The sequence below is a fragment of the Oncorhynchus nerka genome, linkage group LG21, assembly GCF_034236695.1.
Source record: "Oncorhynchus nerka isolate Pitt River linkage group LG21, Oner_Uvic_2.0, whole genome shotgun sequence".
Lineage (NCBI taxonomy): Eukaryota > Metazoa > Chordata > Actinopteri > Salmoniformes > Salmonidae > Oncorhynchus > Oncorhynchus nerka.
The window spans coordinates 19,442,058-19,465,581 of record NC_088416.1 but is presented as its reverse complement, the minus strand read 5'-3'; the positions used below and the strand labels follow the sequence as shown (position 1 = coordinate 19,465,581).

At 42.4% G+C, this 23,524-nt stretch overlaps 1 protein-coding gene and 1 long non-coding RNA gene across 2 annotated transcripts; one reads left to right on the top strand and one right to left on the bottom strand.

Annotated features, from left to right (window-relative positions):
- Positions 1-540: 540 nt before the first annotated feature.
- Positions 541-20,591, bottom strand: LOC135563585 (sodium channel protein type 4 subunit alpha B-like). Its single transcript, XM_065006416.1, has 4 exons — positions 20,134-20,591; positions 2,113-2,253; positions 1,758-1,895; positions 541-1,461 (listed from the first exon to the last, which is right to left on the bottom strand). The coding sequence occupies exons 2-4, from the start codon at positions 2,242-2,244 to the stop codon at positions 1,204-1,206; spliced, it is 528 nt and encodes a 175-aa protein (XP_064862488.1). The 5' UTR covers positions 2,245-2,253; positions 20,134-20,591; the 3' UTR covers positions 541-1,203.
- Positions 19,638-23,371, top strand: LOC135563586 (uncharacterized). The gene is made up of 2 exons (XR_010460398.1): positions 19,638-20,193; positions 22,361-23,371. It is a non-coding gene; the product is annotated as an uncharacterized LOC135563586 (long non-coding RNA).
- Positions 23,372-23,524: the final 153 nt, after the last annotated feature.

Below are 23,524 nucleotides of genomic sequence, written 5' to 3'. Positions count from 1 at the left end.
CCCACCGTAAAGCATGGAGGAGGAGGTGTGATGGTGTGGGGGTGCTTTGCTCGTGACACTGTCTGTGATTTATTTAGAATTCAAGGCACACTTAACCAGCATGACTACCACAGCATTCTGCAGTGATATGCCATCCCATCTGGTTTGGGCTTAGTGGGACTATCATTTGTTTTTCAACAGGACAATGACCCAACACACCTCCAGGCTGTGTAAGGGCTATTTTATCAAGAAGGAGAGTGATGGAGTGCTGCATCAGATGACCTAGCCTCCTCAATCCCCCGCCCTCAGAGTGAAGGAAAAGCAGCCAAAAAAGTGCTCAGCATATGTGGGAACTCCTTCAAGACTGTTGGAAAAGCATTCCAGGTGAAGCTGGTTGAGAGAATGCCAAGAGTGTGCAAAGCTGTCATCAAGGCAAATGGTGGCTATTTGAAGAATCTCAAATAGTTTTGATGTCGTCAGTATTATTCTACAATGTAGAAAATAGTAAAAATAAAGAAAATCCATTGAATGAGTAGATGTTCTAAAACTTTTGACCGGTAGTGTACATCGTCAGTCACAGGCTTCATTTGGAAATGTGTTGATGATGTTGTACCCACAGTAACAATCCGGACATACCCAAACCAAAAACCCCAGATGAACAGAGATATCTGTACCATGCTGAGTGTCCATACTGCAGAATTCAATGTCAGCAAAACAAACCCAGATGACTTGGTGGCTTGCGACACGTACAAGGCAAGAAGATAAGAGCTCCACAAATCCATTAGGGAAGCAAATAGACAATACAGAATCAAAATGGAATTGATGCTTGACAACTCACATGTGACAAGGACTAGACTATCACGGACTACAAAGGCAAATCCAGCAGTGTGGTGCCCCCCGAAGCCTTCCTCCCAGATGAGATTAACACATTCTATGCTTGCTTTGAGACAGACAATACCGAGCCTTCCAGGAAGAGTCTAGCTGCTCCGAACGACCAGGTGCTTTTGCTCTCCGAGGCTGACGTGAGGAAAACTCTCAAAAGAGTGAATATTCTGGCCCAGATGGCATTCCTGGGAGTGTGTGCTGACCAGTTGACGGGTGTCTTATCTGACATCTTTAATCTGTCCCTGTCCCAGGCTGTAGTCCCCACCTGCTTCAAAGAGAATTCCATCGTCCCCTTGCCCAAGAAAAACAAGATAAAATGCCCAAATGACTATAGTCCCATCACGCCTTTGCACACATGCACACACGCACACACGCACACACACAGTAGCACATTTCTTGGACTCTGAACATTAAGCAAGATCCTAAGTTATATTTATGTATAATGTAGATCAGTGAGATATTTATATTGAAAGGATATGAATGTATGAGAATTTTGATGGATCCTCTCCTGAGAATACTGAAGGGTGTTAGAATATAGCAGGCAGGCTCAGCATTGAACCTGAAGATTGTATTCCCTTTGGTGATGACGATAAAGGTCTGAAAAACAAGAAGTAAAGATCAGTGAAGAAATATTTGAAGTCCAATATTATCTGTACTTTAATTGAATGTATTGATGTTTGTCTCAAGGATATTAGCAACATAGAGTGTGTAGTAATTGTTGTAAATCAGAGGGCATTTACCCTCCGAATAATAACAATATAATAATATTATTTGGAATGTGTAAATCCACCTCTGATTTGAGCTCAGTGTAAAGGAATTGACTTTGTGATGTTGTCTGGTTATGTGGACACTCAGCCCTCAGGCCACTAAGGGACATGGGCTGCAGTGCTCACTTTGTGTGATTTGTAGAAAGGATCCAGTTCCTCCAGAGGCGTGTTGAACAGCTCAGGTGGCGGGTCTCCGTAGATGAATGGCAGGGCCTTTCCGGCCTCCAGGTCGACGGCTGGCTTTGGCAGGTCCTCCTCTGCCACCTCCGGAAAGGATTGAAAAAAACATGATTACAAACACTTTACCATTTCTTACGAGCACTGATTTTGCGGATAGCTGCTATTTTGAAAGCAAGTTTAACTTGCAATGGCTTGACTGTGATATATGGACATTTGAATTACCTCACTTAAATCCACTGATTGTGAAGTCACTCTGGAATCTGGATAAGTGTCTGCAAAATGACTGAAATGTTAAATGTACCTCAATGTTCAGGGCCTTTTTTCTCTCCTGCTCCTCTGCTTCCTCGGCCATCCGCCTCTCGATCTCCGCCAGCGACTCAAGGGTGAAGCGGCGAAACACTTCGGTGCCTGTGGGAGGGAGCAGGGCGACCATCTTGGCATTCTGCTGGGCGAGAAATGCAACCACACCGGGGTCTCTCAGCAGGTTTTTTTTAAATGAAATGTAACCTTTATTTAACTAGTGTGCTGTGAGTTGGAGGGATGGATCAGGAAGATGAAAAGATATTAGGCATGAAAATGGAAGTTGAAAAAATACATCTTTAAAATGCATTATTTAAAACATGTTTTGGCATATTGTTTCATTGGGGTATTTCATGGAGAGGGACAGGTACAGGAAAAGACTGGGTGAGGACACTGTGCGGCAGCTTCAGCTGAAATGTGAACTCAGACATGTGGGTCCTTTTCTGTGTTTTTGAGCAGCCAAGCCTTCATCTGCACTTTTTACAACAATCCGTAGCCTTGAAACCACTTTACAGAATCCTCTTCCCTTTCGTCAACGGAAGCTCCTTTACAATGACAAGACAACTTCGAAATAATATTATTTTGACCGTACCAAGGCAGTGTGGCTGGTGGCTCCACAGGCATGCATGCCAGCGGTAACCAGTCATTCAGGGCAGGACTGGCTTTGAGTCCCACATTTTTTGCCAAATGTTTTTCCCCCCAAAAAATATAGACATTCTTTGGGGGGGGGGGGGCTTGCCTGTTTTGCATGTTATTTTAGCATTCATCCGTGTCAAATATCAATTTGCAAACAATGTAAAATATATATACAGTGGGGCAAAAAAGTATTTAGTCAGCCACCAATTGTGCAAGTTCTCCCACTTAAAAAGATGAGAGAGGCCTGTAATTTTCATCATAGGTACACTTCAACTATGACAGACAAAATGAGAAAAAAAATCCGGAAAATCACATTGTAGGATTTTTAATTAATTTATTTGCAAATTATGGTGGAAAATAAGTATTTGATCAATAACAAAAGTTTATCTCAATACTTTGTTATATACCCTTTGTTGGCAATGACAGAGGTCAAACATTTTCTTCACAAGGTTTTCACACACTGTTGCTGGTATTTTGGCCCATTCCTCCATGCAGATCTCCTCTAGAGCAGTGATGTTTTGGGGCTGTTGCTGGGCAACTTTCAACTCCCTCCAAAGATTTTCTATGGGGTTGAGATCTGGAGACTAGCTAGGCCACTACAGGACCTTGAAAAGCTTCTTACGAAGCCACTCCTTCGTTGCCCGGGCGGTTTGGGATCATTGTCATGCTGAAAGACCCAGCCACGTTTCATCTTCAATGCCCTTGCTGATGGAAGGAGATTTTCACTCAAAATCTCACGATACATGGCCCAATTCATTCTTTCCTTTACACAGATCAGTCGTCCTGGTCCCTTTGCAGAAAAACAGCCCCAAAGCATGTTTCCACCCCCATGACCAGTAGGTATGGTGTTCTTTGGATGCAACTCAGCCTTCGTTGTCCTCCAAACACGACGAGTTGAGTTTTTACCAAAAAGTTATATTTTGGTTTCATCTGACCATATGGCATTCTCCCAATCTTCTGGATCATCGAAATGCTCTCTAGCAAACTTCAGACGGGCCTGGACATGTACTGGCTTAAGCAGGGGGACACGTCTGGCACTGCAGGATTTGAGTCCCTGGCGGCGTAGTGTGTTACTGATGGTAGGCTTTGTTACTTTGGTCCCAGCTCTCTGCAGGTCATTCACTAGGTCCCGCCGTGTGGTTCTGGGATTTTTGCTCACCGTTCTTGTGATAATTTTGACCCCACGGGGTGAGATCTTGCGTGGAGCCCCAGATCGAGGGAGATTATCAGTGGTCTTGTATGTCTTCCATTTCCTAATAATTGCTCCCACAGTTGATTTCTTCAAACCAAGCTGCTTACCTATTGCAGATTCAGTCTTCCCAGCCTGGTGCAGGTCTACAATTTTGTTTCTGGTGTCCTTTGACAGCTCTTTGGTCTTGGCCATAGTGGAGTTTGGAGTGTGACTGTTTGAGGTTGTGGACAGGTGTCTTTTATACTGATAACAAGTTCAAACAGGTGCCGTTAATACAGGTAACGAGTGGAGGACAGAGGAGCCTCTTAAAGAAGAAGTTACAGGTCTGTGAGAGCCAGAAATCTTGCTTGTTTGTAGGTTACCAAATACTTATTTTCCATCATAATTTGCAAATAAATTCATAAAAAAATCCTACAATGTGATTTTCTGGATTTTTTCCCCCTCATTTTGTCTGTCATAGTTGAAGTGTATCTATGATGAAAATTACAGGCCTCTCTCATCTTTTGAAGTGGGAGAACATGCACAATTGTTGGCTGACCAAATACTTTTTTGCCCCATTGTATATATATATATATCATTGAGTTAATAAAGCTGCATACCAACATGGTCTCTTTTTTGTTTTCTTGAGTAAGGCAGCTCCAAAATGCAGGTTTCAGCCTAGCTCAGTGCTTTCTGTGGTGGTGGGGCAAGCCAGCAGAAATCACGGAGCATTTTTGGCTCAGTGTTCTGTCACTCATGGGGATACTACGTCACTGCCAAGTCTAAGGGTAGACCTAGAAAATTAAAGCCACTTGGTTTCTGCCATAGAGTTACTTTAGAAGTGCCAATCCAAGAAGGCTCAAAGTCATTGGCCACAGATAAAATGACGTCAAATCACGTTATATGTACAGTAGCTTTGATTGGACTGATCATGTCAACATCATACTTTCAAAATCTTAGCTATCACTCATCATTATGAATCAAGTTGACAATCTACTGGCAAATCCTTTCTATTCCTTGTCATATGAAGATAAATAATTAAGAGAGATTATAGATAAAACGTATCGGTGCTCATCGGCCATTGGGCACAACAACTTGGAAATCTCTAATTCAACAATGAGTGGTTTGGAAGGAATCAGTGACAGTGGCTAACTCGGCAAGTATTGCTAAGTAATCACTAGCCTGCAATGCAGTGGAGTGGCTGTGTGGTCCCAAATCTGGGATTAAGGGGCTCTTTTCCAAGTTTAAAATTATAAACATTTGACATTGTTTAACAACTGTTAACACGGAACTGCGAAAACTTGACTTCAGTGAGTTCAAGACAAATGACAAATCAGGAATAAACAAGCTCCGACTGGGAAAATACGTTTTGAACGGTCATCCAACTCGAAATTGTAAATCTGGCATCTTTCTAGAGCTACGGCCTGAAGATCAATGACGTCATCATGATTGGACCTTGTTTTTTCAGAGTTCCCTGTTGTTTTGAAACCACCGTAAATCCAGAGAATGATAGACTTTGATGACAAAATTTGCACGAAGGACCGCTGTGTCAACTTCCTGATCAAGTGAGCACAGCACAAGAAGGTGACTCCAAAAATGTATTGTATGCTGCTGAATAAATGATGTAATATACCAGGGAGATATGTATACTGTAGCCAAGAAAGTAATACTAGGTGTATGTGTAGTACGCTGTTAGTAGCCCATGTGCCTCACCCTAATAATTTGGTATATTTTCACCTTTTAATTTCGCCTACTGTTTTGACTTGGTGGTGCACATGTAGCCTATAACCTGTTTTAGAGAAATGTAATCATTGAATATTGTAAGAGCTTTCATAGTCTGTTTATATGCCCCCTTTATTTATCCTACGGTTCTGACTTGTACAGGGAGAACACTGTAAGAACAGCCCATGTTCTGAATTCTGTCGCTGTACATTTCAAAAGTGCTAAACAAATAGTTATATATTGTCCATCCTTAGCTCGCAAATTAATGTCTTAATCGAAATGACGGAATTCCTCTTATTCGCTTGTCGTCCCGTTATGCCATAGTTTGTACATCTCAATTGTCATTAGAAACCACATTCGTTTAAACAAGTCAGCCATATCTGCAATGTTTTTTTAAAAGGCAGTAAATGTGGCTGAATGAAGTGTTTCGCTGCCAGACAAGGCTCCGCTGATAGCCAGGTGTAGCAGTAGTGAGATGTTGGGACTGCTGTTGGGACTTTATGTAGGCCCTAGCAGTTTGTGGATATTGTTTGTCACTGTTATAGTGCAATTAATGTATTGATTAGTCTTGTGTTGTGGCTTTGCTGGCATGCATCCCTCTTTTATTTTTATTATTTGCTCCACCAAGATTTACAGTTGAAGTCGGAAGTTTACATACACCTTAGCCAAATACATTTAAACTCAGTTTGTCACAATTCCTGACATTTAATCCTAGTAAAAATTCAGTCTTTGGTCAGTTAGGATCACCACTTTATTTTAAGAATGTGAAATGTCAGAATAACAGTAGAGAGAATGGTTTATTTCAGCTATTAATTCTTTCATCACATTCCCAGTGGGTCAGAAGTTTAAATACACTCAATTACTATTTGGTAGCATTGCTTTTAAATGGTTTGACTTGGGTCAAACGTTTTGGGTATCCTTCCACAAGCTTCCCACAATAAGTTGGAGGTAAGTTCCTCCTGACAGAGCTGGTGTAACTGAGTCAGGTTTGTAGGCCTCCTTGCTCGCACACACTTTTTCAGTTTCAATGGGTTTGAGGTCAGGGCTTTGTGATGGCCACTCCAATACCTTGACTTTGTTGTCCTTAAACCATTTTGCCACAACTTTGGAAGTATGCTTGGAGTCATTGTCCCTTTGGAAGACCCATTTGTGACCAAGCTTTAACTTCTTGACTGATGTCTTGAGATGTTGCTTCAATATATCCACATCATTTTCCTATTTTGTGCACTAGTCCCTCCTGCAGCAAAGCAACCCCACAACATGATGCTGCCACCCCCATGCTTCAGAGTTGAGATGGTGTTCTTCAGATTGCAAGCCTCCCCCTTTTTCCTCCAAACACAAAGATGTTCATTATGGCCAAACAGTTCTATTTTTGTTTCATCAGACCAGAGGACATTTCTCAAAAAAGTACGATCTTTGTCCCCACATGCGGTTGCAAACCGTAGTCTGGCTTTTTTTTGGATCAGTGGCTTCTTCCTTCCCGAGCGGCCTTTCAGGTTATGTCAATATAGGACTAGTTTTTACTGTGAATATAGATACGTTTGTACCTGTTTCCTCCAGCATCTTCACAAGGTCCTTTGTTGTTGTTCTGGGATTGACTTGCACTTTTCGCACCAAAGTACATTCACCTCTAGAAGAAAGAACGCGTCTCCTTCCTGAGCGGGAAGACAGCTGCGTGGTCCCATGGTGTTTATACTTGCGTACTATTGTTTGTACAGATGAACGTGGTACCTTCAGGCATTTGGAAATTGCTCCCAAGGATGAACCAGACTCGTGGCGGTATACAATCATTTTTCTGAGGTCTTGGCTGATTTCTTTAGATTTTCCCATGATGTTAATCAAAGAGGCACTGACAGTGAAGGTAGGCCTTGAAATACATCCACAGCTACAGCTCCAATTGACTCAAAGGATGTCAATTAGCCTATCAGAAGCTTCTAAAGCCATGACATAATTTTCTGCAATTTTCCAAGCTGTTTAAAGGCACAGTCAACTTAGTGTATGTGAATTTCTGACCCACTGGAATTGTGATACATTGAATTATAAGTGAAATAATCTGTCTGTAAACAATTGTTGGAAAAAATTACTTGTGTCATGCACAAAGAAGATGTCCTAACCGACTTGTCAAAACTATAGTTTGTTAACAATACATTTGTGGAGTGTTTTAAAAACTAGTTTTAATGACTCCAAACTTCCGACTTCAACTGTACATGCTAAAATCTCCACTGATGCACGCACACACACAGACGTCACGCTAGGTTACTGAACAACAACAACAACAAAAAATGTAAGTTATGTTCCAGTTGATTAATCAAGGAAATACAAATTTGTATCATATGATTTCTCAAAACTTCCAGTTGCAATAATTGTAAAATAATGTGTTAAAGATTGTAAAATAATGTGTTAAAGATTGTAAAATAATGTGTTAAAGATTGTAAAATAATGCGTTGAATATCTGCTTTGCTTTACTCATCACAAAATCCAGGATAAAATCATCACAATAGAATATATGTAGATAAAATGTTACTTAGCACAACAAAACCTGTCGACTTTGGCTGAGACAATCAAACCCATTTCCTCTTGCATACAACCACCAATGTGGTCCATTCAATTTAGGACATTATTGGCAATTGAATTGTTTTATTTTATTAAAGTTATTTTCTGAGTGTACCAACCATGTCGATAATCGAGCACTGACTACCATCACATCTTTAAGGACAAACAGAGAACTTCTAACTCGCAACCTAACATTGAGACTGTGGAACCCCAATCACCACCCTCCTCCTTAAATGTGAATATCCACAAGGGCATCTTTTCAGGTCTTTAGCTTTCTTCCTCAGAAAGGTCTTGTGCCTCTCCCAGGCTTCCAGTAGTGTTACCTTTCGGGTCAGCATGACTGCAGAGCCCTCCGCTATACATTCACTCTATGGTTGTGCCTTTCTTTACACATAGACCGGTTCTGAAGGAACCCCTTTTTAGACTGCTGGACATTTTGCTGGATTAAGACAAAAGTTCCACCTCCAGCCCCATACAGGTCGGAAAAAAAGTTCACATTCTAGTTGCACACCCGCCCCCATAGTCTAACTTCTCTACCCGAGTGGATGTGTCGTAGCAGGGGGCACAGGGACATTTTTCTACTGAATGGAGCCACTTCATGATGGGTAGTTCTTAGAGAAATGAAGGCCAGTGGATCACTGGGTTACAGTCAAGTCACTGAACAGACACAGTCTGGAATGTAAGGAGTGAATTGTTGCAGAAAGCTTCCTATATTATGGCTAGTTAAGTTGTCTTTGATGTTTATTACTGCAATTACTATTTATGTTAATTGCAGCTGCAAGACTTATTGGACATGGCAACAAAATGTGTATAAAATCTCAATATTATCTAGTTCAAGGGAAAGTACATGTTCACGATCGCAGCACTTCGAGGTGACTGTATGAGAAGTAATTACAGAGCTGTCAGACTGTCCCATATTGTCCACAACTCGAGGACAGTGATTTTGTCCTTACTTGGACTGTCCCTAATACTTCCTATCGACTTCACAAGTACGTGATTCTATCCACACAAGGGCTGTGCTCAGTGTAAAAGCCTGCTCTGCGCCAAGCTCAGCTTTGGATCACAGGAGGATCAGAGATCAGAATTGCAACACTATTGGGCATGAGGGATTGCCTCGATGAGTTAAATCAGTCAACTAATTATTTTATGCAGTTTGCATAGCTATAATGACGGATGATGAGCTTGTTCTACATCATTATTCTAATAGTTGTTTTATGTATAATCTTTAGACTACAGACTGATGATTTGATTATCTCCCCAAATCTATTTACCAGTAAGCATGTTAGGAAGATAACAATTGTGTGAGGTTAAATCCAAAGCCCCAAGTCTTTGCAGAAAACCTCAATGATAAGATTCTGTCCCTCTGCAACAGAGAGGCTCATGGTCCCCCTGCCATCGAGCTTTTACAGGATGAACTGACGTGTTATCCACCCAATCAAAGGATCAGAGAATGTCTAGTACTGACAGCATAAGATAAAGCTAGCTAGCACTGCAATGCATAAAATGTGGTGAGTAGTTGACTCAAACAGAGAGAAGGACAATAGTTTTGAACAAATGAATTTCTTCCAAAATTAAGGTGAAGCAAGAGAGAGAGGGATAGAGAGTTAGCTATATTTCGTAGTATATATACACTACCGGTCAAAAGTTTTAGGACACCTACTCATTCAAAGGTTTTTCTTCTACATTGTAGAATAATAGTGAAGACCTCAAAACTATGAAATAACACACATGGAATCACGCAGTAACCAAAAAAGTGCTAAACAAATTTGAGGTTCTTCAAATAGCTAGCCTTTGCCTTGATGACAACTTTGCTTACACTTGGCATTCTCTCAACCAGCTTCACCTGGAATGCATTTCAATTAACAGGTGTGCCTTCTTAAAAGTACATTTGTGGATTTTCTTTCCTTCTTAATGCGTTTCAGCCAATCAGTTGTGTTGTGACAAGGTGGGGGTGATACAGAAGGTAGTCCTATTTGGTAAAATACCAAGTCCATATTATGGCAAGAAAGGCTAAAATAAGCAAAGAGAAACAACAGTCCATCATTACTTTAAGACATGAAGGTCAGTCAATACGGAACATTTCAAGAACTTTGAAAGTTTCTTCAAGTGCAGTCGCAAGAACCATCAAGCGAGATGATAAAACTGGTTCTCATGAGGAACACCACAGGAAAGGAAGACCCAGAATTACCTCTGCTGCAGAGGATAAGTTCATTAGAGTTACCAGCCACAGAAATTGCAGCCCAAATAAATGCTTCACAAAGTTCAAGTAACAGACACATCTCAACATCAACTGTTCAGAGGAGACTGTGTAAATCATGCCTTCATGGTCGAATTGCAGCAAAGAAACCACTACTAAAGGACACCAATAAGTAGAAGAGACTTGCTTGGAATAAAAAAACATGAGCAATGGACATTAGACCTGTGTAAATTTGTCATTTGGTCTGGAGTCCATATTGGAGATTTTTGGTTCCAACCGCTGTGTCTTTGTGAGACGCGGTATGGGTGAATGGATGATCTCAGCATGTCTATTTCACACCGTAAAGCATGGAGGAGGAGGTGTTATGGGGCGGGGGTGCTTTGCTGGTGACAGTCTGTGATTTTTTTAGAATTCAAATTAAACTTAACCAGCATGGCTACCACAGCATTCTGCAGTGATACGCCATCCCATCTGGTTTGGGCTTAGTGGGACCATCATTTGTTTTTCAACAGGACAATGACAAAACACACCTCCAGGCTGTGTATGGGCTATTTGACCAAGAAGGATAGTTATGGAGTGCTGCATCAGATGACCTGGCCTCCTCAATCCCTCAAGACTGTTGGAATAGCATTCCAGGTGAAGCTGGTTGAGAGAATGCCAAGAGTGTGCAAAGCTGTCATCAAGGCAAAGGGTTGTTTTTGAAGTATCTCAAATATAAAACATATTTTGGTTTGTTTAACACTTTTTTGGCTACTACATGATTCCATGTGTTATTTCATAGTTTTGATGTCTTCACTATTATTCTACAATGTTAAAATAGTAAAAATAAAGAAAAAACATTGAATGAGTAGGTATTCTAAAATGTTTGACCGGTAGTGTATGTTGTAAACTTTCATTCGTGGGCTAGGTTGTAGAAACCTCATGATGGGTATAGGGAAAATTCAAGCATTGAGCTGGGTGAATGGAATATGAATGACAGTCATCCAATATGCTGTAATAGAAACAGCACCGACCACCAATGGTTGGGATGTTGTCATGATGAGGGTGAGTGACTATCCAGATTTGCATGATTTTTTACCCCTGAGGTCAATGTAGGGACCTCACGTTAGAGGATGGAGTGGGCCTGCCTGGATCATATCATGGCTGGCCTAGGAAAGTAAATGGTTCCAGGGGAGCGTGGTTCTTCTACCAGTACCCTTCTCTACATGGTGGCTGCCCAGCTGCTACAGACAATCATGGTAAGGTGTCGGGTTACAGTACCGGCGATGACTCTGCTCATTCCTAGCTCCTCACCCGCTAGCCCTCCGCTCCCTCCCTGCCTTACATCGTGCCGATAAACAGGCCGTTGGCATTCCGGCTCAGAGCTTTCTGACAGCTCAGAACTCTGCCACATTCTATTTCGCATGGGGTTAAAATCCTATCCACTCTGTTTACACGTTCTAGCCCCCTCCACCCCCTCCACCCCCATTTACCCCTGCCCCTCTCCTAGCACTTGACTGCTTCCTTCAACACACACACATGCCAACCCCTCCCTCCTTAATGTATGTGCCTGGCCTGTGACAACCCCTCTATCCTCCCCTCCCCTCCTCCTTCCAACATGTCGCTCCCAATTTGTCTTGCGTTTATCCTGGCAGAGATGGATGGCTGCCTCTGGTTTCCCACAACTATCAGGCTCCATTCTGGTCCTGGTCTACTGCTATGAAACAGGCCACTTCCAGATCATTCACTCCTGTGAAGTGTGCAGCACGCACCCAGCACAGCAACAAGACATTTAACATAATCAAATCAAACATGCTTTCTAAAAGAGTCCTATCGGTCTGTGGTTCTGTCTGTCTGCTTGCCACCCTGTCTGTCTCTGTTTGATTCTGTCTGTCTGTCTGTCTGTCTGTCTGTCTGTCTGTCTGTCTGTCTGTCATTCTATGGAGCCTACAACACACACTCTGCACCCAACCAGACCTTTAAATAATTCAAATCCCGTTTTCATACAGAGGTCTGTCTGTCCGTCTGTTCATCTGAGAACGAGCAGAACTGATGTAAATCGTGTGAATTTTTTCCCAGTCCCACGAAAACCGCAACGATGCACCTATGCAAAGCCCTCACTCTGTCACTCAGATACGTATTCCAGTGTCTGCCTGCCAGCTGAAAATCCTTTCCAGCATGTGTGATTGTGTAGGCTACCTGCACCTTCCAACCTCTCTCGCTCTCTTCCCACCCACCAAAGTTCAGCCGCATCTGCGCCCTGCACTTGTCTTTCCAAAGCATGTAAACATCTATAGCTTGCAAGCTCCATAGCAAGCTGCTCGAAGTAATTCATTGTCAAGCTAAATGTAAAACAAAGAAAGTTTTAAAAGGAACAGAGAGGAACGATATAAACCATAACTTTTTTTTTAGTTTGAACCAGTTCAGAACTTATTTTTACTGGTCGGAACATTGAAACAAAAAAAAATATATAATTTTGGTTCCAACCCCTACTACATAGTATTACTTTTGACCAGAGCCCTATGAGCCCTTTCTGTGTCAGGAGGCCTCCTTCGCGGAGTTGTTAACATGTGTAACTACCCTTTAGTTGTAAAGCCCTGGGCCCCAATGTGTGACCTGCAGCCAGGGGAAGGGGCGGGGGGCCGTAGACGAAACTGAAGTCATCCAAACTGGGCACTATTTGATACCACAACATTTGATACTGTATGTAACAGCCGAGCAACAGGCAATAAGACAAACAGTGCAAAAACGTCTCTGCCGCTCAGCATCAGTTATCTGGGGCCGTCAGCATATGCTATAACAGGAAGAACAGGCACCTTGCAGAGAGCTTAGACTTTGTGTTCTACAGGGTGGTATTTATGCTTGAGTCAGCCCAGTACTCTAGAGATGCGCTTGTATGAAGTGTTGTGTCTCTCTTGTTGTGAGGAGTGTTTTGTCCTATATATATATATATATATTTTTTTTTTATTTTTTTTTTTTTTTTTTATGCCAGGCCCCCGTCCCCGCAGGAGGCCTTTTGCCTTTTGGTTGGTCGTCATTGTAAATAAGAATTTGTTCTTAACTGACTTGCCTAGTTAAATAAAGGTTAACTAAATAAAATACAATAAATTAAGGGAGATGTTTACACCGTTAGCCAAACACTTGCATGCTCTCCATATAGTCCCTCAAATAGACTCAAGATTACAGAAACCAATTTTCCATCCAACTATTTCATGCGATCGAATTACCTGACGCATGAAAAAAGTCATGACGGGGCCGAAGAAACTATTTTATAAATGCTGACAGACAATTTGTTCGACATGGTGGGATATTTTTGTGTCGGTAAAATGTATTACGCAAGAAATGGCGTGGAAACACCTTTATACGCAAATATTGATATAATAACCATCAGAGTCACGCGATGATATGTTGTGTGGTCCTCCCACTACGGCTCAGGAAACCATGCAGTTTATTAGGATACAGATGAAATAAGTTATGATGCGCTTCATAGGATGGTGAATGTGCAAAGTGATGAGCTTAATGCTCCTTTCCAATAAATATCGAGGGTCTTATTCTGCTGACATGACGATGGACGCTTGGCTGCCATTTGACAAATAAAAATAATATTGCTTTTATCCATAATAATCTCATAATGTACATAGCCTACTCGCACTGTATCTGCGAGCTGTTGGCTAGAGCACATGTGGCAAGACCAGAGTGGGCACGTTTGCTATATAACGCAATAGTGATGGTAGTTTACTGGTAAACGTCAACGGTTTCCAGTAATATACCCTCCCTTTGCAACCCTAGCTGCATACAATGGATGTCATAGGGTGAACGCACCAATTTGTAAGTCGCTCTGGATAAGAGCGTCTGCTAAATGACTTAAATGTAAATGTAATACAATGTGGCCTATAAACTACTTTCAAGCTAAGAAAATGTACGTAAATGTGTAATTTGAATATCACCCCTTTAAGATATTCTACACCCTAAACGTCATCTCAAGCATGGGCTAAGCACGGAAGTTTGCCTAAGCTATTATATAAACTTCATCTCAAGCATGGGGCTAAGCAGTATGCACGGAAGTGCACTATACGTTGTGCATGTCAACATGCCGCGGTCTACAGGAATATTCTGACAAGAGACATACCAGAGGGATAGAAGCGGGTGGAAGAGAGGATACAGAGACCCGATGTGTGTTACACTAGCCAGCCAGGGAATGCAGAGTGATGGTATTCCTATCCGGAAACTAAGTTACACAGCTTTAGGCTTCTGGCTCCTGCGCAAAGATAATTTGGTAGACATTAAAGGCTGCCGGCGCTGACACGCAAGAGCGACAGGGGTGGGGGAGAGTGGGGGAGGCGCTCTGGAAGGACTGGGTACATATCCATGTTTCTGAGGCACGGGAATCAGGGTCAACTTCAACCACGTCCAGAAATATCATCCACCAGCCGAAAAAGTTTGATGTTTTCCTCAGGAGCAGCGACTGACCCCTTTACCCCCTTAATACCAAGAAAACATTTTGTTAACATTTGAATGGACCAAATGCAGAAGACACTCTCCTAGCTTTTGTCTGTCCTTCCTAACTGTCAAGCGCCAAGTCATCTCATGGCACCCACTCCAGACCCACGAGCCCTCGCCACGCCAGATAATGCATGTGAACTCCATGAGATCATGTCGTCCCCGTTGTTCCACCGCGTGATATGAAATACAGCAGGACCGTCATCTCACAGGGGGCCACTCGTCACCGACATGTCAGAAATACACTTATCGCTGCGATAAGGGACGCCACACACCATGCCGGGGAGCGTGTCGTGTCGGCCCAGGCTGTAAAGGACACAAACACTGGGAACTATGTTCCTTCTCTCTGTCCTCATGGCTGGCTGGTAGTACTCCCCCCAGAGGGTACACAGCACAGGGGTGGCGTTTCCTGATTCCCCCCCCCCCCCCCCGCCTGTGAGTTTCTCTTTCTTTTCTCCTGCTCTCATGGGGAGCCATATCTCATACCTCTCGTCCCTCTCTTCAACGCCCTGTCACCCACTAGTCAACCCCACTCAGCCTCCTCACTCAGCAGAATGTGTTCATCTAGACTAGATGTAGCTGAACGACCAGCTCCAGCACACTCAGGCCAGAGGACACTGAGGCAGCTGCGTGCTGTTCTCCAAGCCCTTGCCCACCAGGGATTTTAAGTCCCTTCTGGCCTCTTTAATAATTCTGTACTGTACTGTATAGTAATACCTGAACTGTTCTGTGCTGGTTCAGACATGATCTTTTCACATTTGCCTTTCCAGCCTGTTTCCAGCAAATCTGACGCATGTAAAAATGTGTAATAACATTTAACATTTAAGTCATTTAGCAGACGCTCTTATCCAGAGCGACTTACAAATTGGTGCATTCACCTTATGACATCCAGTGGAACAGCCACTTTACAATAGTGCAACTAAATCTTTTAAGGGGGTGAGAAGGATTACATAACCCCCAAACAGGTATCACAGTCATAAACAGAACATACACACATCAAAAAGAATAACGAGAATAGCACATGGTTGAGTTTGCAAAGTAGAGCCATGATGTGTGTGTAGTGCACATTATGCTGAAGGAGGAGCTATGCATAAATAGGTACAGTAGGTGTGAGGTTTAGACCTCGTCTTCAGTTGGTAAACCAATTCTCAGATTCCCCTTTTTCTATGGGGAGCTGACCAGAAGAGAAAACTGATTCCCTAACAAACTCTCACACACTCTGGGTCCAAGTGTACATGAGGCATCTGCCACTCTCCATGGCGCCTGCCTGCCTCTCCTGTTACCCCCTCTGACCCTCATCCTCCACCCAGGGGACACACCCTGTTCCCACTACTGAGCTGAGCCAAACCAAGCTGTACTGCACAAGCCTGGTTATGCATCTACCATAGTTGCTGGAACCATGCTGGAAAGGACAATGTGAAAGAAAATATAATCAAGCCAGCACAGTATTGGTTTGGATTGCCATGAAAGCACGAATTGCGTAAGTAATTTTTCTACTCTATCCCACAACAGAGACCAACAGCTATAGGAACCTTAGAAACACATCAGGTTATCCCCAAAACCCAAGTACCCCATACCAGCACAAGTCAGATGGCCTTCTTTAACTGTCACACACAGCCCACACTCAACAGAGAACAAAAAGTCCCCCTTGGCCCTCCTCGACTCCACAAGTGCCAAATAGTTTTCCCTTACAAACTGACAAAAAACTCCATGGATCCCCACAGGATCCTCTTGCCTCCGTCAGTGACCTCCAACAGGAAAGCCGCCAAATGACAAAACGACGTGTTTTTGCCAACATCGTCCCCTGGAGGGAAGGCGAACAGGAGGATGGCGCAACACAAGAGGCAAGGCCGTAGGACAAGGCCCAAGGCCTCTCCACCAGCAATGTGACTTCAACGGAGGGGACAGTGCTGACAGTTAATAATACAGAAAAAGAGTTACAACCTGATCTACTGTACATGTCTAATGAGGGCAATCGAGGAGCGGCGCAAGGCCCCCGGAGACGTGCCTCCTCCGTCTGTCTTGGACGCCAGAGGCTCCGATTTGCATGGTTTGGCATAGAGGGCTGGAGGAGCAGCGGTCAAAGCTTAGACACACGTATGCAGCATCTCTTCACCCCCCTCCCCTTGTGGCTGGAAATGAAGCCATCATCTCTATAAATAAGACAACTGGGCCTAGAGGGGCAGGTGAGACAGGAGCCAAGCTGGGGGAGACAGGTGCAGGTGTCCTCTAGGCCCCCCCAACCCCCTCAACACCTCCTCCTCTCCATCACATGTACCTGTTTGTGGGGGCATCCCGCCAAGCACCAGAGACTTCTGAGAAGATCTTACTCACCCATACCAACTTCTGACACTGTCATACTCACTCATACCGCACGCAGACATTTTGTGCGTTTTCATCTTTGAATAACTCTGTCAGACAGACACACACACGCTCGTGTATGCACACACGCTCGTGCACACACACACACACACACATACAGACAGACAGACAGACAGACAGACAGACAGACAGACAGACAGACAGACAGACAGACAGACAGACAGACAGACAGACAGACAGACAGACAGACAGACAGACAGACAGACAGACTCTAGCCCTATACACTTAACTTTCACATCTAACTCTTTTAACCTGTAGCACTGGCAAAGAATCACTCTCAATTTCACTTGCTGTTATCACTCTAAGCCATTGCTGTCAAAATCACTCAAACCCCCACACATATCTTCTGCCTGTAACAGAAGTACTGCACAGCACTAACACACAAACACAGTCTAATATGTGCCTCCCTCTGACACCGATGCGATGCACCAGCACGGCAGCACGGTGGGCCGCAACACAAAACCAAACCACAGAATGCCCGGCAAACAAAGCCAGCTGAGAGGCATTTCCCCTGATGCAAATAGCACCACTGATATGGACAGAGATTGGATACAGGGTTGTCAGGATATAATGGTATCATTATCAAAGGGAATTCCCCTCCAACCACACACACACACACACACACACAGTGAGATCCTCCAGCGAGATGAGATACAGTGTCCTGTGCTTTTAGTGCGCTCCTCTCCCTTCTAATCTGAGAACACACACACACACACACACACACACACACACACAGACAGACAGACAGACAGACAGACAGACAGACAGACAGACAGACAGACAGACAGACAGACAGACAGACAGACAGACAGACAGACAGACAGACAGACAGACAGACAGACAGACAGACAGACAGATATAGGCAGACATGTCTCCTTCTCCTTCAGTCTGAGATAAAAATAATAATAATAATAAATCTGATGGAGCGCCTACGCAAATAAAGCCCAGCTAGCTGCCTACTGCAATAGGATGAGGCGTTAAAGACTTCAAACGACGGACACTGTGTTCTAATGTTCAGCTTCTGCTTCCATCTTTCACATTGCAGAAAGAAACGCGCATGTGACAAATTGGGATTATGCTGTGTCCTTTGACTCCTGACCTGTGAATTTGATAAGGCCTTGATTGTTTTGATAGAGGCTCCCGGCCAGGGATGTGTCATTGAATTCAAGTAGAGGAGATTGAAAAGGAAGTAGACATTTTAAATCCATTTTGATGATCTATACCAGGGGTATACCCTATGAGGCCCGGAGCCTGCTAGTTTTCTGCTGATAATTAATTGCACCCACCTGGCGTCCCAAGTCTAAATCTGTCCCTGATTAGAGGGGAACAATGACAAAAATTTGTTGGAACTGGCTTCGAGGTCCAGAGTTGAGTTTGAGGGATCTATACTATACTGGAAGTTCCGAATCACAATGTGGCATGCACTCATCCATCATCTATGACGTACTCTGTAAAACAAAGGTGAAAACCTAACAAACGGTACGCGCTCACCATATGCGAGTTAAGATGCACTCTAAATTGACCATGGCTGGCCAGACAACGTTTCCACCATTGCCTGCTCTACCTCACGTTAAAGGGAACGTTCTGGTTATTCACTGACGCCAATCTTGATGCTTTTCACACACATACCAGTAGTAAACGCCTAATTCATTTTCTGTAAGGGACATACACAGTTGTCCCCTGTGTCACAGCAGTGGCTATTGCGTAAACGCCGTGCTATGTCCATGGCATGTTAACCTGCTGAGCATGCCATTTCTACAACTCACATCTCACAGCAGCCAGTACAGTACTTGTGTTATGGTATCGATACTTTGATCCAAGTTAAGACGTCCCAAATGAGTGTGTGTGTGTGTGTGTGTTGCTGTATGTTTACATCCAAAGGGAGATTTGTCTTCCTGGTAAATGAGAGAAACTGCAACAGAATCTCAAATGACGGATGACTTACGGAACGGACAGAGAAAGATGGTTCGTTCATGCAATTACCAGCAAGTGTAGGCTATTGCTGGAAATTCTTGGCTAAATCCAAAAACCTCTGAACGTTGTGCCATTTGGCTTATAAGAGAGAACCTTGTGTTGTATTTTTGATAACACAGTCAACTATGACACATGTTGAGAGAAAAAAAAACACGATCAAGGATATATCATAGTCTTAATCTTTGTTGATATCCACGCAAGTGGACCAAAAATGTCCATATATCCAGTATACAAAACGGTGTTGGGAGGACCTCCTGATGACAGCTGAAATACCATGAAACACATCAGAAGACTATGAAATTACATCACAGAGCAAACTTATACTCCGTAAAGTCCAATATGGTTTCACCCCATGCTTATAAACTTGTGTTCACGATATCCCATAATTAACCAGCAACTGCAGCAACATGGTTAGGCTATGAAGCACTGGGGAAGTAATGACCCGTGGATGACTCCTAACGTCTTTAGGAAGCTTAATAATATACATGTTCAATATAAATGACCAATGTGTCAGTAATTTAAATCATGATATCATAGAACTGGATCACAAGACGAGTAAACTAATCGACTGTAGCCTTTCTTGGGTGAGACAGGTGTAGGCTTGGCTATGCAGGAAACCGGCAATAGCCAAGGCACTACACTTGTTTCTATAGATAGGCTATAAAAATAACTTCAAGATGTCAGTGATTCAATTATTTACTTGGCAGGAATAAATTCAATCTTGTAAAGCCACCGGCCATGTTGTCATGATCGCACCACACTGTAAACATAGCAAGAAGATTATGTGAAGTTCAAAGCCCCAACTGACAGACTGACTTCAAAAAGTCCAACGCAAACGAACCGTGCCCCACCGCGGCGCTAAAAGATTACGGACAACTCGGTGTTTTTGTTTACCCAACCTGGTTTACCTTGTCCTGTCAACAACAACAACAAAAAATGTATTCCCACAAAAGCCAAGTAACCCGGTGGTAAGTCTTCTTTCAAGCCTTCGCTGATAACCTTTCCTCCTTCTCAGAGATCGTCCACGCTGCAGGACAGCTGTTGCTGACGCATGGTGTGTCTTGAATGAAACCCGAGAGTTCGTTCAGGTAGGATCATCACTTAGTCCAAACTTCTCACACTTTTTAACCGCGGCTCGTTTCTCGTGCTTGAGTAAAGATAGGCTAATGCACTACGAAACGTTAATTTTAGTAATTTTATATACAATTGAGGACATGACAGCAACATTTCCTACAGGAATAGTTAAATAGTAATGCAGTCATGACTTGAGGAGTATTTAACCCGCTCTTCCAAAACGTTGTGGGATGCAAGAGAACATTCAAGACTATCCATTTCTGAGGTCGTCATTTAAATATATATTTTTTTAAATTAAAACTCTACAGGCGAGGAATATGCTGCTGCCTACCACTCTGACTGGCCTGATCTGCTTTTCCTCTAGAGTGGCCTAGATAGATTGTCAATGCCAGTTTTCAAGTGGTAGTCTTTCTAAAGCTCTCTCTTTTAAAAAAAAAATGGTGTTATACAATTTAAGGGACATTTGAGTGCCTGGCACTTGAGTTAATGCAATGTTATAACCTACACATGCATGCATATAGGCTACCTGCACTCTAACCTATATAAAATAGCACATGCAGTCAATCACTGAATCCTACATTACACAAATATTATAGAGATTTCGTAAAATGTTATTAATTTTAAGAAGGCATTATATAACTTTGAGAACGGTGTAAGGCCTAAAACTCTTCAAACGAGGGAGCACTTGTAAAGGCATCTCCCCGTAGTTGCTATCTGAAAGAACGACTGTCTTGTTGTGAAGTGTGTCTGCCTGGCTGGGTACACAGTGGGAGCCATAGCCAGGCCTAAATTAATAAAACTTTACACTCTGAGCTTGCTTCAGATGGCTGTCATTAAATCTGAAGGATAGCTTTAGTTCCCAGGTTTTGTATAGCACACATTTTGAATAATCATCTTAAATTGTAGTTAATTATATCAATTACGGCATGTCACATTGTGCATAAACACATGTTTGACTGTATGAATGTACATAAAGTTGCTTTATAAATGTACTCAGAATGTCATCAAAGTCCTGATTAATTAAATATATATATATATATTTTTGTCTATTGCACAAGCATGTTTTTCCATATTGCTAGCATGGTAAATGAGTAGTTTGAAGATGCAGTCTTTTTCTGTGCAAACAGATAGTATTTAATCTCGCGACAAGACAAAGTCACATTGTAACATAGCAATTATCACCAAGCAATCCAAAAATTATGACATAATAATCTTAAACCAGAAATCTAAACATAATATTTATTTGGATCGAGTTGATTTATAAGGAGTCTATTTGTGGATATGTTCTTTGGCTTACATAAATCCTTCTGGTTTGTCAATAACCAACAACTATTCCCTTGGTCAGTACAACTCCAGTAATATGATCTACCAACATTCGGGTGAGAACATACCCAGTTTCTCACCCAAGAGCAAGACAGAACAAAACCATCAATGGACCTTATAAAAGAAAGCAGTCCAGATACATAAATGTCAATGACACATTTTTATTCCATTTATTCCAAAATAATTATGATTACTAAATGTTACATGAATTGTAAATATGAAATATCAAAACCAAATGTACACCCCTTTGTTAATATGTATTAGCAATAATTAACTAAATGGAAATATGTGTAGGTGATTTGAGTCATGCTTCTTCAGTATTGGAATAAAGACATTTAGCACTTGAATGTTGTAAATAAATACTGTGATGTAGGATTGTTCAAAAAAATTGATTATATGACTGTCCATATTTACCCTTAACCTGTACTGTGTCAGTACTGTGCCAGTATTCATCCCATTATCATTCTCCTTGTGGATAAAAACAGGATTGAGACAATTAGTATGAGAGAATAGGGTGCATTGTAAATGGACTGGATGAATTCCTTCACATGGATAACATGTATAACCCATGTATGGAATCAGAACAGGGTGCCTCATGTTGTTTTCTCTTCCAACTGAAAAGTCTTTGAAGGTCAAATGTTATCTGCATCTCACTATCTTTTAATGTAATTCTCTCTCTCTATCTATCTCTCTCTCTCCGTCTCTCTGTCTCTCTCTCTCTCTCTCTCTCTCTCTCAGAATCTTTGAGAGTGCCAGAATCTTCCCCCGGCTCCTGCCACAGATAAAGCAGCTGAGCAGAAACGTAATCCTGCCCACCATCTCTCCACATCTGATAATGTTGCCATATCGTAACATAATGAGCACACATATTCTCAGAAGGCCTGGAGCGTTCCTGCATTGACACTTGCTCCTGAAAAGACAGACTCTCTGTGTGTGTGTGTGTGTGTGTGTGTGTGTGTGTGTGTGTGTGTGTGTGTGTGTGTGTGTGTGTGTGTGTGTGTGTGTGTGTGTGTGTGTGTGTGTGTGTGTGTGTGTGTGTGTGCGCGCGGGCGCGCGTGCGTGTCTGCTGACTCTCTGCCTCTCTCTGGTTGCACAAAGCTGCTGCAGGCATCATGTTCCGAAGAGTAACCGTCTGGCGTCGTGTTGAATACAGACCCATGTATTAGATACAGGCAGACATGTCCACAGGAATTGTGAAGCTGTCACACTACTAGCTGAGGGGTGCTGATTGCAGAGATTTATAGAAAACAATTTTAAATATTATGCCTATTGCTTTAAGTTAGGAACATGACTAACAAGTCAATCCGGTTATGCTACATGTGTGTTAATCTCATTCAAAGTTGCATCATTGCAATAGGGAAACTTGTTAGAGCAGCTTACAGCACAGACAGATCATACTCAAAATAGCACAACTCACTGGTGACATTGTAAAGTGCCCTCAAAAAATATTCTAATCAAAGCAGAGAGAAGTCTCGAACTTTCAGTTGCATCAGATCCAATAGGTTAATCATACAGATATTTTCTGACTCACTATTACAGGTAATAGATTTAAGCCTTTACATTTAAACCTGATTTCCTACTTCCTGTTCATAGCATATATGTCTTTCTTGTTTAGAAAGTAATTTAAGTCATATAAAAGTCATTGTATACATCCCTTTCCTGCAGTCGATCGCCCTCTAGTGGCCTCATAGGTGGAATGTTATTCATATTTTTCATAATTAATAAACTATGTCGAACTGTTGTGTTATATTTCAGTCTTCTGGGATGTATATAAAGTATACTATTGGGATGCAAAGTCAAAATTTTTAATACATTTCAACTCTATATCTGACATGGTACAGGTGTCTTCTTGTTTTAAACCCATAACCATGTGTGTGAGATGTATACTTTTGTTTCAAAGTA